General features: G+C 29.4%; 1 protein-coding gene across 15 annotated transcripts; it reads left to right on the plus strand.

The window, feature by feature from the left end:
* The first annotated feature begins 10,961 nt into the window (after positions 1-10,961).
* Positions 10,962-19,967, plus strand: LOC101492892 (metal transporter Nramp7.2-like). Of its 15 annotated transcripts, XM_027335086.2 has the most exons (12): positions 10,962-11,499; positions 11,608-11,685; positions 12,054-12,158; positions 12,261-12,370; positions 13,058-13,239; positions 13,902-13,983; positions 14,127-14,259; positions 14,354-14,449; positions 14,582-14,715; positions 17,107-17,237; positions 17,786-17,886; positions 18,135-18,642. In XM_027335086.2, the coding sequence occupies exons 1-8, from the start codon at positions 11,412-11,414 to the stop codon at positions 14,368-14,370; spliced, it is 795 nt and encodes a 264-aa protein (XP_027190887.1). In that variant the 5' UTR covers positions 10,962-11,411; the 3' UTR covers positions 14,371-14,449; positions 14,582-14,715; positions 17,107-17,237; positions 17,786-17,886; positions 18,135-18,642. The 15 variants fall into 15 exon arrangements, with proteins under 15 accessions (XP_027190887.1, XP_027190888.1, XP_073225261.1 ...); XM_027335087.2 differs by lacking the exons at positions 14,354-14,449; positions 14,582-14,715; positions 17,107-17,237; positions 17,786-17,886; positions 18,135-18,642 and having other exon boundaries at positions 13,420-13,983; positions 14,127-14,191; XM_073369170.1 differs by lacking the exons at positions 10,962-11,499; positions 11,608-11,685; positions 12,054-12,158; ... (4 more) ...; positions 14,354-14,449; positions 14,582-14,715 and adding exons at positions 16,074-17,016; positions 19,468-19,967 and having other exon boundaries at positions 18,135-19,386.
* Positions 19,968-20,172: the final 205 nt, after the last annotated feature.

The following is a 20,172-nucleotide window of genomic DNA, read 5'->3' on the forward strand; positions in this document are numbered from 1 at the left end:
TTCTGAAGAATTTAATCCACTAGTTCACCATGGAATCAAACTTACACTTGACCACCTACTAAACACATATATTGTCTTCAATCTTCTCAACCTTTTAGTTTGTGAAATATCTCTCTCAAAGAATGCTTATAAATTTGTTCCTTCAGAACTTTTTCTCAGCACTAAAGTGAAACATAATGATAATGAGCAAGAATGCATATTTGCTTATAGCATATTTGTTTCTTGCATTTGCTTTGAAGAGTGCACATCCTTTTATAGAGAACGGTTAGGGTTTCTGATTGTTGTCCATATTACAAGAAATCAACATAGTTCATGACGCTTGGAATCGTATCTTGTGAGATTGATTTGCCATAGAAGCTTTACAAAACTATTCTTGTAATTTATTTTAGCATATCATATTTAAAATAGTTGGATAGCATATGATAAGATATGCAAAGAATATCTTAAGATCTTCAAACCAATAGCAGATTTAGGATGTTCATCAGAGGATGTGTAAATACTTTGTCTTCTTTGGAGCGATTATCAGAGCTTTGACTTCTTCATAGCATTGAATTTCATCAGAGGATACATAGTAACTCATATTCAAATGATCAAACACTTGATGTGATTTATCGTAGGTAGAGGCAACCACTTGCTTGTCACACTTACCAGAGGTAGACGATCTGACACTTGTTGAATTTATCAGAGGAAGATGAACATAAACTTGTTGAATTCATCAGAGGAAGATGAACATGTGCTTCTTGAATTCATTAGAGGCAGATGAACAAATCCATATTGTAGTCATCGGAGGCAGACGAACCCGAACATATTTCCATTCATCAAAACTCATAAACAGAACGTTGCTTGCATTACAATAGTCAACTGACACAAAATGTTGCTCACGTAACATACTTAGAGAGAAGGAATGAAACGAAGTCTTGTTGTACCTTTGACTTCTTCTAGTAATCAGAGGCAGACGAACCCGAACATATTTCCATTCATCAAAACTCAGAAACAGAACGTTGCTTGCATTACAATAGTCAACTGACACAAAATATTGCTCACGTAACATACTTAGAGAGAAGGAATGAAACGAAGTCTTGTTGTACCTTTGACTTCTTCTAGTAATCAGAGGGTTCAACATACAAATCTATATAATTCACTCGATCTAAAACCTACACACTTAATCTAATTTTTAGTGCATTAAATTATTCCCACAAAATATTTTGTTATCATCAAAACAAGTAAGAGATATATTTCTTCAAACCAACTTGGTTCCAACAGATATGTGCAAATGTTAAATAAACATAATGCAAAAGTAAATAGTCACACCCTTGAATGGTTGAGACTTAACGTTGTAAAAAATCAAGAGCAATATAATGTCCACCAAGTTGTTGAGCAAGCTCTGAAAAGGTTTGGATTATATGCAAGATATTCCAACCAGAGGTATTTTTCTTCACCATTTCCTTAAGGAGTAAAAAATAGAAGTTCCTAAGGGGTAAAAATCCTAAAACTCACCAAGTTTGCTAGAAAACTGGTGAATCGACAACTAAATACATTTGTAGATATACACCAAAGTTAGGATAATTTGTTACTGACGAATGACTTAAAACAATTTTTTAAAACAATTTTTTTTTAGTTCTTTTGGTAGTGGGAATGAATAAACGGTAGTACTTAATTATCTCTCAGGTACCGAATGTGATTCCCACAGATTTTTATTTAAAAGATCAATATGCAATTAATAAAACATAATCCTATCATCCATGATACATGTCGTGACAATTTCTCCATTTTTTTATCTTATCAAATATAAAAATAAAAAAGATGTTCTTTCAAATTACATATTTATCCTTCTATTTTACATATCAATTCAACAATAACTATTTTTCTATTATATAGATTATCTATTGTTGTTGCAAGGTAAAAAGCACGATGAAACACTTTTAAGAGACCCATACAAATTAGTTTGCCATTACAAGTAAATTCGAGGAACTAAGATTTCCTACAACAACTATAAGATACAACATATATACAGACGATAATTAGATCTAGACCGTCTAATTTAGAGAGATCTAATTGTCCTCACAAATGTTACAATATGCAACTACTGTTACAGATACAAACACATATTAGTGACAAAGACATTTTGGGTAGTTTTAAAGCATGTTTTTCAACTACAAAGTTCAAACTTTGATGCATTCCTAATGAAAACATTAAGTAATGGAAATGTTGGGCTTACTTTTAGATCACAACAATGCTGCTTGATATACGGTGGTAATTTTGGTACCTATCAAAGCCTTCAAATAAGAGAGTGAAAAAACAAAAGGGTGTGTATAGGGGGGACCAAAAGCATATGCTTTTTGTTGTTCCATAAAAAAAATACATTTTGAGTCTTGTAAAGTGTCTATCATGGGAGGGAAGGAATTTTTAAAATTCACTTTTATTTCCATTTTGTCTTTCCATGTTGCACGCTGCATGCTTGTGTGTGGCCTTTGTAATGTCTTGGTGTTTTAATGCCATTTGGCTTACCATTTTTTACTTCATCCATTAGAATTCTATGAGCCTTGTGCTCTTTTCCTCACCTTATCCTTATTATCTTCAAAATTATACTACTAATTAAGCCATCTTTTGATTTTGACATAAACAACACTTTGTATCGTTGCACGTACATCAATAATCATTGTATGGGGCATCGTTATCTAGAACTATGAGATTTAAAAAAGAACATTATATCTCTTAATCCAACAATTTTAGAGATCGTTGCACAATGTAATAGTTGTAAAAGATCTCTATACCAAAAAATAAAATGTAAAACAAAACATAAAATTAAAATTCACTAGTACAATTGTTTGGTGCAACAACCTTTAGATAGTTAGATTTTTAGAAAAAAATGTCCTTCCTCTAAATCTAAAAATTATAGAGATCGCTCCACGAGTATCATTGCTCTCTACATCAAAAGATAAAACATTTGATGCATGTTCCTTTGCGCTCTTTAAAAATATAATCTAGTAGTTCATCATCATGAGGTTGATAATTAATTTGACATTATAAATTTCAATTTCAAAAAATGTTTCACATAGCTGACTAATATTCAAAGAACATTTATTAGCATGTTTATAGTGTTTTAAGTTGCATACAAAAATATACTTATATTAAATAAACATATTTTTCATCATTTGCTCGAAAATGCCTCATTCCATTGAAATCTAAATGATTTTGCTCAATATAAAGTCACTTTCATGCCATGACAGCATTACTATTCTGATTGCCAGAAGGGTTACTATTATAATTGCAAGAAGGGTTGAAGGAGACTTAACAACGAACAAAACGTGATGACTGAAGAATTGAGTGTGACAAAAGAACAACAAATACTGTATTCATATTTTTTTTTAATTTCTTTTTAGAGAATAAAGGACATGTATTCCTATTATAATTGTATATATTATTTTTTATTTATATTCTTTATAAAAAAAATTACACCGCCATTTAATTACAGTTATATATTTTGCCATTTTTTTTAATATATCAAATTATATGACATGTACATTGCACTCTTTTTTTTATTACTTAATATTCTATAAATATGAGTTTAATTTTCGTGTACTGTCTGAAAAGTTTTACACTGTCGATAAGTCATAGCCAATCATGTACGTGACATTAGAAATAGTTATGTCAAAAATTAAACATTACTAATGATCTAAAATTGTGATCGATTGACGGTGTAAAAACTATTTACAACGATGATGTATATAAATTAAATTCATATTCTAATGCTTCTTTCAAATTCGAATTCTTGTAGTAAGAGTTCTTGAATTCATACAATCAAAATTACGTAAATTGTTCAATTGAAATAAGACGATCCAAAATAATTCAGATTATTTTAATTGTATTATTAAAAAATGACAAATTTGAATTTAAATTAACGTGTCTCATCTCGATCGAATGACTACGACAGAGGAATTCGAGTTCAATTCTTTCCATCAATTTTCCATGTGGAATTAAATGTTTCTTAGAACTTTTTACTGTTAAACATTCAGTCCCCTGTGACACAATTAGATAACCATAGATAAGAAACATAAGACAAATTAGATTGTTACAGATAATGTGACAAAAATGCCATCATCTCTTTATGATTAGTAATTATATATCCCTCTGAATCTATTACATATCGATCAGTTCAAAGAAAAGATGGGACCAAACATGTGAAGAAAAAAATATGTACATCAAAACACTGAACATTGGTTAGGTTTGATTTTATGTAAAGTATAATTGATCATTTAGATATATGTTATCGTATCTAGATTTGGTTCTTTCTGACATTTCCATTTGACATGACTAAAAATGATTTATGTCATTGGATACTAACTCTAAATAATGTATTGAAGATATAATTAGTTGGTAACTAGGAAATATTTATTAATAGTTAGTGAATGCCTATAAATAAACTTGATGTAATCATCTTAATCAACTTTTTTCAGTTGTAATATTCTTTTTAAAAGAAAAAATAGAATGTAAAGTCATAACATTATTAACTTAAAATCTTAAATATGTCAAGATCTCAAATCAATCATTTATCATTTGAAACACTCTAAAATATTATAAAAGATAAAATAAAATATAAAATTCTTAATAGAGTATACCAAAATCTAAATGAATAATTAATATATCTAGATGGTTCTATATCATGAGATTGTATGTCACATCATTTTTAATATGTCACATCATCATTTTTTTAGTTAAAAAAATATGAGGGATAAATCAAAACAATTAGATTTTAAAATAGAAGAACAAATTTCATGAATTAATAAAAATAAAAAGATAAAATCTGCAATTAAATTAAACCTTTAAAATGTTTTTACTATTTTCAACAATAACCAAAAAAATAGTAAAATAGATACAAGTGACTAGAACTTTAGCTACATGAATTGACTAATTAAGTCTCTTCTTGTAAGCAGAAAATTATATAATTTTATAGAATTTAGAGAAGTGTATTATTATTTTTGATGTCGCTAGATATATTCATGTACTGCTTTGTTCCAAAATAATTGAGTAATTTTATATCTTACAAATATTAAGAAAAATGTATAAATTAAAGAGAGAAAATACTACTTTTATTAAATCATTTTTGTTAAGTATTGATGCATATAAACGCATAGTAAAATATATTGAATTAAAAATACTGTAAATAGTATTAATTTAAAAATATAATTAAAAAAATAATTGAAAATTAGAAGAATTAATTATCTTGAGACAATTTTTTATAAATAAGTTAATTATTTTAAAACAAGGGAGACTTTATTTAAAAATTCACTTGTGTCTCATCTCTTTCATATCATAAAGAAGAAAATGAAGAGAAAAAGAATCCAAATTCATTTAAAATTGGTTTAATTGCAGTTTTGGTCCCCCTATTTTAGCTGAATCGCGAAAGTAGTCTCCTCATTTTGTTTTTCCCCATTTTTGGTCTCCGAAACATAATTTTGGTCTAAAACTTGATGAAATTTTATTTTATTTTTGCATTTATTTAAGTCACACAATGCCTCAATATCTCATGTGCAACAATTGTATCTGAAATCTATGATCATAAATGGTGTAGAACGGCTTTAAAAAATGAAATTTCATCAAGTTTTGGACCAAAATTCTGTTTGGGGAACCAAAACTGGGGACAAATAAAATGTGGGGACTACTTTCGCGATTCAGCTAAAATAAGGGGACCAAAACTGCAATTAACCTTTAAAATTAGATAGCCACAAACATTTAGTGAAATTTAATCATAGCTTTAATCATATGTCTATTCAAACCTTATTGCTTCAAACCGAAGAATTGAAGTTTTCTTTGTGGTTGGAAAGAAAGCAATTAAAAATGACGGACAAAAGAAAAAAGCAGTTAAAAATTTAAATGTTCCATGTATGTAACGGCTTCTTGTTAAAACCAAATTTTCACATAACATTGTTGTTTAGTTATAGTTTTTAGGTTTAATTGCAGTTTTGATCTCCTTATTTTAGCTGAATTATTAAAGTAGTCCCCCTATTTTATTTATCCACAGTTTTGGTTCCTCAAACAAAATTTTGATGAAATGTCATTTTTTTAAGTCACACCATACCATTTATGATCATAGATTTAAGGTACAATTGTTACACCACGAGATCTTGAAACATGGTGTGGCTAAAATAAGCGCAAAAAATGACATTTCATCAAGTTTTGGACCAAAATTTTGTTTGGAGACTAAAATTGAGGAGAAATAAAATGAGGAAACTACTTTCGTGATTCAGCTAAAATAGGGGAACAAAAATTTCAATTAAGCCTAGTTTTTAAGAAGTTACATGTTGTAGCTTTATAATAAAGGTGTGATGACATTTGTTCTTACTTAAAAAATAAACATATATTAAGTGTCACTTTGAGACAAAATTAATTGTTGAGATGAAAACACGGAATTAGTTTTGATATGTTTAATTATTTTTTTAATAGAATTGACTTTGTTTTTGGAACTGATTTTAAACTTAAACTTGAAGTTACATTTAGAGTTTTAATTTTGTTTTTAAAATTGATTTTTAATCTCAAATTTATTATTCAACTCAATTTTATATTAATGTATCTGAACATAAATTATATTACTTTTGACTAGATTTTAATCAAAATCAATGTTATATAATTAATTTGGCCAAAAATAATTATCATCACCATAAAATCAAACATACACAAGATGTAGTGGGTGTTCGGTTATGCATTTGTAGGAGCAAACATTAATTCTAGAAGTCTAAAATGGATTTGATATGTTTGGATGATATCAAGTAGAATTAATTTTGAGTTTTTAAGATATTATTTTTATATTAAAATTTATTTTTAACTCATTTTTATTTAAATGTATCTAAATATAAATCACTTTACATTTAAATCATTTTTAATTAAAATTAATTTTATAAAACTATTTATTCAAAATCAATTTTAATTATCACATAATTATGACACGTAGGTTTAGACTTGACAGGCTCCACCACGTTTTCAACTTGAAAACAAATAGACACCAAATGACAATACGTTGTCTTTACTTAAAAATAAATAAATGAAAGGCTCTATATGTTCTAGTAATAACTATGCTTGCAAAAAAAACGGTAGAAAACACTACATTATTATTTTTAATGGTGTCTAATTCTAAGAGGAAATATCATTAATTAAAAAGTGATATTCTCATCAATAAATAGACGACAATAATTCTTGCTCTTTAATTCACAAAGGGAGCAAGAAAGAAAAAGGTGAATTTGGATAAGAGATAGAAAAATCATTGTTTCAAATTGGTAGGAAGTAAAAAAAAAAAAATGCAAGGACCAAAGAATGAATTATTGTGATGGAAGTTCACATGTATAAAGTAAGGTGATCAGTTTTTGGAATCTTTTAAAGATGTTAAACCATCATTCTCACAAAGTAGGGAGAATATGGGACATTTTGATGTGAAAATAGCAAAAGTAGAAAATACGACAGGTTGTTCCCTCAATCAATCTTTTCCTAAGACATCTTAGCTCCATCACAATATCTTTTATCTTATGACATATGAATCACATCAATCTTTTCCTAAGACATCTTAACTCCACCACAATATCTTTTATCTTGTGGACATATGAATCACTTTTACTTTTTTGTCTAGGACACTCTTTTGTCATATTTTTCATGTACTTGATCCCCTAATATTATGGAATTTTTTTCTATTTTTAGTTCACTTATTAGTTCTTTGTGTAGTTAATCTACTTTTAATATAACATGTTGATATATACAATCAAGTGTAAGTCACTAAGACTCTAAGTCACTAATAAGTGATGTCAAAATTGTAATACATCACTTTTGTCCATCAAATAAAGATAATTCAAATAAAAAGTATATTTGTCTAAAAATTGTAATATAATTAATATTACAGGTACAACAACAAAAAAAAAAAACAATACAGAAGGAAGTCCCGCTCTACTTTTCCATGTTTTGGTGCACGTGTGAGGTGTGTGCAGCAAACAATGCTTCACGTCCTTTCTCCCCACTCTATCTGTTCATCTTGAATACTCAACCAAAAAAACCAACCCCTCCATCCTTAACTGGTTGATGTGGTTGTCAAATCAGTGTAAATCTAGAACTTAAGTTATATGATGAACATAACTCTTTCCGTTAGTTGTATCAGTTTGCTTGCTTGATGTAGTTGCCAAAACAACGTAAAATCCAGAAATTAATTTATACAATGAACACAATCCTTCCTCGTTTTAGCCTATATATTAGAAGAAGAAAAAAAAAGCGAGATAAAAAAAACAATCACAAGATAAAAATTGGGAGATTTTCATTTCTTGCTTTTTCTGTTTCTATTTCTAAAAAACAATAGAAAGAGGGAGTGTTACCACAAAAAATAAAGGAAGATCTACTAGATTGCTTCCCATCAACCATAGCCTTCAAGCCAGTTCTAACAACAAACGAAAAGTGTATTTTCTCATTCTTTGCTCTCTTGTTCAAAGCTATGTGTGATCAATTAACTTTTTCTTCCTCTTCCAAATCTTCATAATATTTATTTCATTTAATCATAATAACTCTAATTAATATAAGTAATTATAGATATAATTAAATGGCGATAAATATAATTTATTTTATATTATAATAGATTTTTCTTTTTTGGGTGGTGTTATTTAATAATAAAATAATTTTTATTTCTTCACTTATTAAATTAAAAAAAAAACAGTTTAAAAGAGGATTACATTTGTAATTAGTTTCAAAATATTTTTTAGATTAAGTTAAAGTCCATATATTTTTCTTTTTGCTATTTTTTCTCGTATTTATTACTAATTTTATTTCGAAAAAATAACTTGTTTAATATTTAGTATTATTTTTAAAAAGTAAAAATAAAATAATAACAAATATTTCATTAAAAATTAACTAGATGTGACATCTTTTTAATCTTTGAGTTATTAGAACACAAATTGCGACAATTTGATGGTTCTAAATCTCATATTCACAAATAAATTAAAAATGACATTTTAATCCCTGAGTTGCATAATACAAATTATATATTTTGATAACTTTAAAATTTATTTTTATAAATGAATAGATTAAAAATCAACTTTTTAAAATTTAATTAGATGTGTTTTTTTTAATTTTGGAATTGTTAAGACACAAGTCGTACTACTTGGTCTTCTTGAAACTCTATTTTATAAAAGAATAATAAATTTTTTTAAAGAGGGTTAAATTAGATGTGACGTCTTTTTACTCCTTGAGTTTTGAGATATGAGTTGTACAACTCGATCGTTTTAAAACTCATATTTTCAAATAATTATTCAAATCAAACAAGTTTTTTTTTTTATGTTCGTCAAAATTAACTTTTTTAAGTAACAAAATTACAATTTATTTAAAAGCAATCAATGCATTCACATTTTCTACCAAGAACTATGTAGCTTTGATTTCTCCATCGCACCGGGAGATACGTAGGAGCAAGATCATACTCTTGTCAAGTACACTAATAAAAACTTTCTTTTTTCCACTCTTTTTTAACACACTTTTATCTCAAAAATCACATTTATAAAAAACAATTTATATTCATATTTAATAATAAAGAAAAATAAATATATTTAAGTTGATATAATTTTGCACAATTAATTAAAGGTAACCGTATTTTAACGGATGTCATAGGGTGCTAATACCTTCCCTACGCATAATCGACTCCCGAACTCAAAATCTGGTTTTAAAGACCATTTTTACATTTTTAAGGGTTTTCCAATATTTTCCCTATTTTAAAATAAATTTTGGTGGCGACTCTATTGAATTTGATATAAACTCGAAATTTTAGGCCGCGATAAGCTAGCGACTCCACTGGGGACTTTTAGAGAGTCAAGCCTAACAAATTAATTGTGCATAATTTATTTTAACTTTTTCTATATTTGTGTGTTCTTCGTTTTCATTTTCATTTTCTTTATGTGTTTATTATTTCTTCATAAGTGTTAGCTGCCATTATAATATTCTTTTAAGCTAATAAATTATTTTTATCTTATTATATTTTATTTTACTTATCTATTTATTTTGTATATGTATATATGTTTTGTTAGTATTATGAAGTTATTGAATTATGCTTATTCAGCACCTACACTTTTACTAAGACACACACTTATAAGTGGAACCTTATACCCGGGTTTGAACAAAACTTAAGTTTAGTTTCAAGATTGCATAGTGGTAGCCTTCTGGATGTACATCATGTTTGGTTAGCATGAAGATCTCACCTAGAGTTTGATCCTATTGAGGTTATTGTCACTTCAAATAGTTTACCTATGGTTGTTGACAATATTCTAAAATATGATTATTGGCTCTAGGAGGCTCTATTGAGGTTAATGTTAATCTTAAAGTAGTAGGTGTACTCTTTATGCCTTTGTCCATAGTCTTATATTTACCTTAGTTCGTTTCATTTATTTGCAACTTTCTTTCCTATAGTACTACTGCACGTGATTTGCTATAGCACATGATTTGCTATAGCTGCACATGTTTTGCTAGACCTAACTCCACAATGACTTGTACTAGATTAACAAGATTAGGAGTTTAATTGTGGATAATCGATAGGGATACGGACATTTAGGACGGTGATGATATGAGAAAAATAATAAGATTAAGTATTTATTATATATCTTTATGAAGATTCAAGTAGATGATTAAAATAAAAGTTAATTAACAATATTATTAAAACAAAATCTGGTTATAAATGTGGTAAGAGATGCTTTAAAAAAACAAAATATGTTTACATACATACGATCCCTAATTTGGTTTATTTCAGATAGTGACACGTGACGTGCCGCATGCCTTAAGAGGCATGAAGATGGAACTATTTCCTGTCCAAATTATTATTTTTTTTTAAATGCTAAATTAACTAACAATCTAATAATACTAAGTTGTCTGTATTATTAAAGAAAATAATAAAAGCTTGTGCATGTATATATATCAGCTAACTCGTTCATTTTTCATTCAAGTATTCATTCAAATATTTATTCATTAAGTGGTCGAGTGAAAGAAAGAGAAAGAGAAAAGAGTGAAAATGACACAAAAAACGAGTAACCGTCCAGTAGTTGTTAATGTGACTCCTTCTATAACACCAGTTCATGACCCCTCAATGCACGATCAGATACTTAATTAACTTTTTCATTCGATTAATGTTTAGTTACTTTTGAAACAAGAAAGAAAAAAAACAAGAAAGAAATATTAATTGAAATATAATGTTGCATAGATTTATTATTCAATTTAGTTTTACAAAAATATATTTAAATATAAATAATTGTACGTCCGAAATAATTTTCAATTAAAACCAATTCATCCAAAATAATTTTTTCTGACCGCAACCAAACACTTGCTTAATTAATAAAGTTTAGTTATATGTTGGAGATTTTGAATATTTGCTAACATGGTGAATTTAATTATTTGAACTTGATGCATTAATGAAACAGACATCAGGATGGAGAAAGTTCATGTCATATGTAGGCCCCGGCTTTCTTGTCTCATTGGCATACTTTGATCCTGGAAACAGTAAATCTCTCTATTTCTTATGATTATCATATATACTTTTTTTCTTCTTCAAATCTATGATTAGAAAAAAATGATTTAATTTTTTGTGATTAACTCAAATTTTTTTAGTATATGTTTGTGTGCTAATTGGACTCATATTTGCGCTTATAATTCAATCGTGGGCTGCAAATCTTGGAGTATGCACTGGTAAGGCCCAAATTAAACATAACAATGTTTCCTTTATTTCAAATATATGTAATATATTAAATCGACTTGTATTATAAACTTTGGCGGTATTTATATTATTTCAAAATTAAACTTTTTTATTAAAAACATGCAATAAATATATTTAAAAATATACAGAAATTTGAGAGAGGTTATGCCATATGACATATACATATCCTTATTCCTCTCCTAATTTGTTGAGCGAATAATTAAAATGTTGTATCTTTAATATGTAACAGTTTTAATATCAAGAAATTACACACAAAAAGACAATGTGGGTCATAATATATGTGCGTGCGTGCGTGTGCGTGCGTGTGTCACTTTGTGCTTGTTTTATTTGAATTTGGCAGGAAAACACCTTTCAGAAATTTGTAAAGCTGAGTATCCATTATTTGTGAAGTACTGCTTATGGATATTAGCTGAGCTTGCTGTCATTGCTGCAGACATACCTGAAGGTACTATTAATTTTCTTTTTAAAAAATCAAAGTCAAATCAATTTAATAATTAAAATTCTTATTTATATTCTATAGTTACTAATACAAAATTGATTATGGCAGTTATTGGGACAGCCTTTGCCCTTAGCATACTATTCAAAATCCCAGTATGGGTTGGAGTTTTGATAACTGGCTGCAGCACTCTCTTGTTTTTGGGTCTGCAAAGATTTGGGGTAATTAATTTATCTTTTTATAATAATCTTTCAATATGAATAATACTATAAAATCATATGTCCCTTCTTTCCAAATTTTTTTCATGGTTTCTTTGTTCTATTTCCACTTCCACTATTTTCATGTAACTGTCCTGTTTTTTATGTCCACTTGTATGGCTCCCTTCAATAGATGTCATGGGTCATAATAGCCAAACTATAAATTAAATTTGGAACTTCAATATTAAATATTATTAATTGAATACTATTTGCTTACAAATAAGTGATTAGTCAATTTTTAACAGGTAAATTATTATTGATTAAATAGATTGAACCAATGTCGGTTTAAAATAAATTTTAAAAATTCATTGCCTTTAAATTTCATACTTTAACAATTTCAAAAATAGATACCATATTTTAGAAATTTATACAATACATAAATAGATATTTGCAAAATTATTATCAATTGCATGGTTCTAATACAAAATTCACAATAAGTATCCAAATAAAAATATATATTTAATTTAAAGTCAACTAAATGATAATATATTTAAATGTAATAATAAAAATAATATTTTATAAATTCGTAATATTTAAAACTTCTACATTTTTTATCTTTTGAATTATTTTTGTGAATTACATTATAGTTAAACTCTAGAGAATAAAAATACCCTTATAATGTTTCTAATCTCCTACTTAATTTTTTGGCAGGTAAGGAAATTGGAACTCTTGATATCAATATTAGTATTTGTAATGGCTGTATGTTTCTTTGGAGAAATGAGCTACGTAAAACCCCCAACTTCTGGTGCCATAGAGGGAATGTTTGTCCCTAAACTCAATAGAGATGGAGCTGTAGCAGATTCTATTGCCCTTTTGGGTGCCCCTATCATGCCGTATTTTTCTTCCTCTAATTATTTTAATTTGTCCATAAATTTTAAAATACTCAATTTGAATACACTATTTAATTTAACATTATTATTTTGTTAGCATGTTACACTCAAGTAAACTAATATTACATTAAATTCACTTCAGATGTTAAGTTGGATGAATGTTTTATTTTTGACAAAATGTAGGCACAATCTTTTTCTTCACTCTGCTCTAGTGTTGTCTAGAAAAATACTCGGTTCTGTGCGTAGTATCAATGTAAGACAACAAATTTATAACCGATAAACTTCAAGTATATATAAAGAAATTCACATTACATTAGACTAACTAATATTAAATGATTGATTTTGCATGATGCATGTAGATACTTTCTCATTGAGAGTGCATTTGCTTTGTTTGTGGCATTTCTAATCAATGTTGCAATGATTTCTGTGTCTGGCACGGTTTGCTCTGCCGATAACCTATCTGCAGAAAACGCTGATCGTTGCAGTGATCTTACTCTTAACTCTGCTTCTTTCCTTCTTCAAGCTTCTAATTTAATTCACTATATAATAAAGTTGCAATTGCTATAGCCAAAAAATGACATTAAGTTTAATCCATATTAAGCACCAATTTATATATCTCACATGAAATTTTGATGTGTTCATTAAAATGTGTTGGGACGTTCAAGCTCAACAATTTATGCCATAGCTTTTGCTAGCCTCAGGACAAAGTTCTGCCATCATTGGAACCTATGCAGGACAGTTTATCATGTAGGTAGATCATTTCAGAATATCATTGAACATTATTTTTAAAATTAAAATAACAAACAACATAAGCAACAACAGTAACAAAAAGATAAAGTTTTTGTATATGATGTTACTAAACTTTGGTTTTGCTTTGGTTGGTGCTAAAGGGTTTCTTGGATTTAAAGATGAAAAAACGGATTAGGAACTTGGTGACTAGGATTATTGCCATAGCACCTAGTCTTGTTGTCTCTATCATTGGTTGTTCCTCTGGGAGCTGGAAAGCTTATTGTTATTGCATCGGTTAGTATATACCAGAATTTTCCATTCTCTTATTTTTGTGTATACATATTGAACATAATGCACATCAAATACACTAATTAATATTGTTTTGCAGATGATACTTTCTTTTGAGCTTCCATTTGCTTTAATTTCACTCCTTAAGTTAAGGAGTACCAGTACCACGATGGGACCTCACAAGAATTCTATGATTGTGAGTTGTTCTATTTCCTTATCATATGTATATGCAACTTTAATTTTAGTTATTAAAAGATTTTGTAAATATTTAACATTATGAAGTGACCACTAGGCCACTAACTAAAGCATTTGAAATATTGTTAACCAGAAACTGAAACAAAAAGTGACATAATTTGGATGCACATCATTGTCATCTCATGGATACTGGATTTTGGAATCATTGGTATCAATGTGTACTACCTCATTACTGTTGAAGAAAATGACATATCAGATAAACAGAAGGTAAGAATATCCAAGAAGCTGGGTGAAGCAGATAAGGTTATATCAACGCCTTTTCTTTCTCTTGTTCCTGCTTATGGTTATTACATAACTAGCAAAAATCTTGTGCGAATAATTAATGCATGTAAAATATTAAAGTCATAGATTGACAAAAAAATTGAAATGGTTAAGTTAAAAGAAAATTTGAACTTTAAAAAGTTAAAATTGTTCAGTTAAGAATGACACTGAGATAATGTGTTTCAATTCAATATATAGTAGTGAAATAGTTGAGATTTGGTAAGAAAGTGAATTTTGAGGACAAAGAGAAATTTAAAAGAAATTAAGCAGAGATAAACGAAAAAGAATACCAAATTTAATAACAACTAATCCTTATTCTTGCGAGTCACTTGTGACTGCACCCTTGTATAGCACCATTTATGTTAAAATTTATCTTTCTTTCCAAACATTAGTTGCTTATAATCTTAAAATAATTAATTTCAAATTCTCCTTTTTATGTTAATTTTTTCCAGTGAAGTCTCTGCTTAATTTCTTTTAAATTTCTCGTTGTCCTTTTCGTTTAAAATTGTCCTTTTCGTTTAAATTTTTTTTTAATTTTTTCCAGTGAAGTCTCTGCTTAATTTTTACCTACTAGTATGATTTATAAAATTGCTCGGTTAATATGATGCTTCTGGTCGAATTTACCTTGTTGCTGTTTTTTTTGACATAATAAAAATTAAAAATAAATGTGGACTGTTTGAGAAGGAAAATTGTTTCACAACCTTGTGTTTATACCAAGCTTCTAAGATTTTGAAAGGTCAGAACTCAAATCTAATCAGCATGCCGAAGATTATTATGCTCATGAAGCTGTAATTACTCAATATGATAACTATAAACACTTTTACCACATTAAGATAATGAATTAATTTACCCTGCCTGACGTTGCCTGTTACCACTGTCTTATGAGTCATTGATTCTCAAATAGTAAACTAGCAGTACTCATAAGCCTGCCTCACCTTGTCTACTCTTTTCAATTGTTGTATTGAGTGTGGACTCTTGTGATCATTAGAGACAAAAATGAATAACTATAAATCATAGAAATTACGTCCATTGATGTAGGAAAGGTCGGTCACTTGATCTTGTGCTATTTATTTCATTAAAAGGACGTTTGAATCTTAAAATTTGATTGATACCAAAAAGTCTAAAAAAAGATAGTTAGCGATTAGCAGTTTTTACCATTGTTGTTAACCTCTCTAACTCTGAGAAACAAATAGAAGAAGACAGTTAATCTCAGTAAATTTCTCACCCTTTCTTCTCACTAACATTTCTCCGGCGCCGCAGTTGCTCTACGGGTGAGGAGGGTTCTATTCTTTTGCAATGTTCTGAACCATTTTCCCATTTTTCACGTCTAGTTTTTCCTTCATGCTCACTTTTGTGTTTTTCATCTTCTCATTGTTATAGGACATTGCTTATTTCATATTATTAATCTTCTCTTAGTGCTGTTGGGTTTTGGGCTCCCTTCCTATGTGGAGAAAGGCCCAATATATGTAAGCTCGTGTGTCTCACTTAACTAAGTGGAGAGAGGTCAGATTACTGAGTGAGAGAGAGCTGAATTCAGAGAGTGAGGCAAAGAGAAAAGTGAGAGAAGAAGATCAAAACCCATTTTCGCATAAAACAGCTGCACTAGATTCGCGATTTCTCCTTCGTTCACCGTCGGATCGGACTGAAATTTGGACAGCAGGTTCGTGACTCATGGTACTTCAATCTGAACGGTTGGATCGTCGATCAGAGGTCTGAGGTGGGAGAAATTGAGCTCGGACAGTAGCAGTTTTTCCTGGCTGAACAATTTGTTCTCAATTTCATGTTTGTTTTCTCGTTGTTTTGGCTGATTGTTGTGCTGGTTACCTTGCTGTTTTTGGCTGGTTACTGATTTCGTGCTCAGTAAGCCAAAAACAGCAAGGTAATTTGCACAACAATCGGCCAAAACAATGAGAAAACAAGCATGAAATTGAGAACAAGTTCAGCAGAAAACCCACGAAAAACTGCTACTGTCTGAGACGATCCAACCGGTCAGATTGAAGTACCATGAGTCACGAACCTGCTGTCCAAATTTCAGTCCGATTCGACGGTGAACGAAGGAGAAATCGCGAATCTAGTGCTGCTCTGTTTTATGCGAAAATGGGTTTTACTTTTCCTCTCTCACTTTTCTCTTTGCCTCACTCTCTGAATTCAGCTCTCTCTCCCCCTAATCTGACCTCTCTCCACTTGGTTAAGTGAGACGGACTTGCACATATTGAGCCTTTCTTCACATAGGAAGAAACCCAACAAGTGCGTCCTATACCCTTTTCTATTTATTAATCTAACTTTTTTTGTACTGACAAAGTACCAATCTTATTTACCTTTTTCTTTGTGTTTTAGGGTCACTAATATTTCTTACCGGATATTTTCTGCATAGGCAACGTAATTGACTCGTTTGCTTCTGGATTCGGAAAAGTTGTTGCAAATATTTTCAGTTCTCCAATTGAATTTCTTTCCGGAAAGTCTTGTAGGTAACAAATAAATACCATTCTAAAATTATCAATATTTATACTTTATTGCCTTTTTAGAAATTAGAGATTGTGTTATGTGATCTTATGCTTTAATAATGACATTTACACGACTATTCCAAGGATAAGTGACTGTGTGACTTTTAAAATTTGAATAATGCTATTCATAACTCATTCTTACAAAATCCACTTTTAAAGGGAGATTCTCTCTTTATAAACTCATTTTCGATCCTATCTTTATTCAATGTAAAATTTGAGTTTTTTCCGATGGAAGTTTTAAGTGGAGTAGTTATATAAGTTCACGAGAATGTTGTCAAATAGCGGCGTTATAATATTTGAATTGATTGTTATTGTTATATGATATACGTTATTTAGTACGAAGTGTTGTCGAATAGTAATTATAGCGGCACTATTTATAACATAGTAGAATTTGAACAAACCGTTGTTTTGAACAATTTGTAGCCAGTTCAAGAGTAGTTTTGTTTGGTGAGCAGTGTTTTTGCGGGTTTATATTCACTTTTTGACTTGCTAATTGGTACATGTGTTTTCAGCTCTGTATGTGGACCAACTTGGGATCTCTTTTGTTATATTGAAAATTTCTGTGTTGCTAATCTATTGAGGCTAGGAGTGGTATTTGTTCTATTGTACATTGGTGAGTTCACTTGTTTTGTTATTTCATCACAATATGTTTCTACTTCACATTGCGACATCTTTTTTGTTTTTTGTTATATAAAACATAGTTCAATTTTGTTTTAACATTGCTCAAATTGGGTATGTGTGTATTCTGTTTTGTTGTTCTTGTATTTGCTGCATAAATTGGGCATATGTAGATGTCTTTGTCATTCTGCTTGCAAAATGATATGGGCATGTTTCTCTTGTTGTTTTCACTTTTGGGAGTAGTATTCATGCACTTTCTTATGTGTTAAACTACACAATGTCAAGAGGAGGAGAAGAAGAAAGGTCAGAACGGGAATGAATCAAAACTTCTATTCTACAACTGGAGAAGAATACATTGATGAAAGCCTTCCATATCATTTTCAACCACCTGCAGAATTTAGCAGATCGTTTTCGCGTCGAAGGAGAGACTTCAAAGGCTCACACCTAAGAAAGTCTTTGAAGCCTAGGAGAGGTCATGCTCAAGTTGAAATTAGTAGAGATCTTAGTTATAAAAATAAAGGAAATCATAGTAGTAGAGATCCTAGTCACAGAAGTAATGTCATTAAGCATGGTAATTATAAAAGTACAGTCCATGATATTAAGGTAACACGTACATCAAAGTTTGCCAGAAAAGGTATGAATAATAGGAAAAACGTTATTAGAGTGAAAAGGAAAAAGAATATTTCAGAGGTTATATATGTTATTAACCACTATATAATGTTTGCTTGTATTTAAACACATTTTTTATTTCCTTCTTATTTTTTGATAATAACAAGGACAATAGCATGAAGAAGAGAAGAAATGACTTTGACCAATGCTCTTACAAAACACTTCCTATTTTTCATTTTCTAGATCATGACATGAATATTGAAGATATATGTTTTTTGTCTCAAGAAATTGACAAATATAAGCATACAATATAATAATGTAAAGCAAAAATGAAGTTTCTGTTGTGGAGTAAGGTATATTGCTACTTATGGAGAATGTTTTGCTATATTACTTTGTACAAAAGGTTACCTTATCCATAAAGATAGTCCAAAGTTAATAACCATTATTGTATTGGTAATGCTAAGGTTTGACACCTTGGAATAGACAGAATATGGAATATAGGGGATCCAAGACAAAGCATTTCCATTACTTGACATTGAAGTTTTTTCATCCCAAAAGAAATCTTAAAAAGTATGTTCTTATATGTTCATCCTCTCAAATACCTCAAGTGCCTTCTTCTATTCTCAATCTCTCAATTGTATTCTACTCATATTTAACACTCGTGCAACGTGCGAGGAGATATCAGATATTTGTAAGTTATTTTGTATTTTTATTTGGTGAAAAACTTCCTTCAATGGAACGTGAGGAGGGCAAACAATCATCCCCAAAAAATCCATATACTGAACTTGAGGAAGTTAGCTTAGATTTTACTCTAGCAATTGGGTTGCAAGAACAAGGGAGAACATTTACAAATCTAGCAACAATTGAAAGTGAAAATGATGATGATGTAAGTGACTCCTCATTTAGTAATGATGATATTGGTGATGCTGATTTTTCATTTAGTCAGGAGTTTGAAACCGATCTTCAGTTTCTTGAAGATGAAGGAAGCTTTATTGATGATGATGACGACGACGGCGAAATGGAAATGGAAGAAGATGAGATTGATCCAGATGAATTATCTTATGAAGAGTTGATTGAGTTAGGAGAGCTTATAGGAGATGAGAAGAGAGGATTATCAGCAAATGAAATCTCTTCCTGCCTAAACTCTTACACTTCCCAAACTGCTGAAAGCAAAAGTGGAATTGATCGTTGTGTGATTTGTCAGATTGAATATGAAAAAGGTGAAGCCTTAGTGGCACTTCAATGTGATCACCCTTATCATAAAGATTGCATTAGCAAATGGCTTCAAATTAAGAAGGTTTGTCCAATATGTAGCAATGAAGTATCAACTCCTAACAAGGCTAAGAACCCTTGATGAATTATTTGGATTGTAAAATTGATGTGTATATTCAGATTAATGTAATCTTCATTTGAACCAAAAATCATTGTCAAAACATAAATAATATAGAAGCTTTGGATCATTACAAATTGTTAACAAATAGAATCACATAGAAAAGAAAAGCACAAAAGACGGACAAAGTTCTAATTGAATATCAAATCTTATGAATTCAAGAGTTACGTAGAGCATATATACCAAAACATAAAAAGATTAGATTACTCTTAACTTAGAAATATAAAGTTCAATAACATATTATTTAACATACAAAAGTTTAATTGCGTATTATTTAATATA

The sequence above is a fragment of the Cicer arietinum genome, chromosome 5 (assembly GCF_000331145.2).
Source record: "Cicer arietinum cultivar CDC Frontier isolate Library 1 chromosome 5, Cicar.CDCFrontier_v2.0, whole genome shotgun sequence".
NCBI lineage: Eukaryota > Viridiplantae > Streptophyta > Magnoliopsida > Fabales > Fabaceae > Cicer > Cicer arietinum.

Bases quoted from the DNA above. Each gene is read 5' to 3' on its own strand.
- LOC101492892 (XM_073369160.1), top strand. From the start codon at position 18,991: ATGGAATATAGGGGATCCAAGACAAAGCATTTCCATTACTTGACATTG.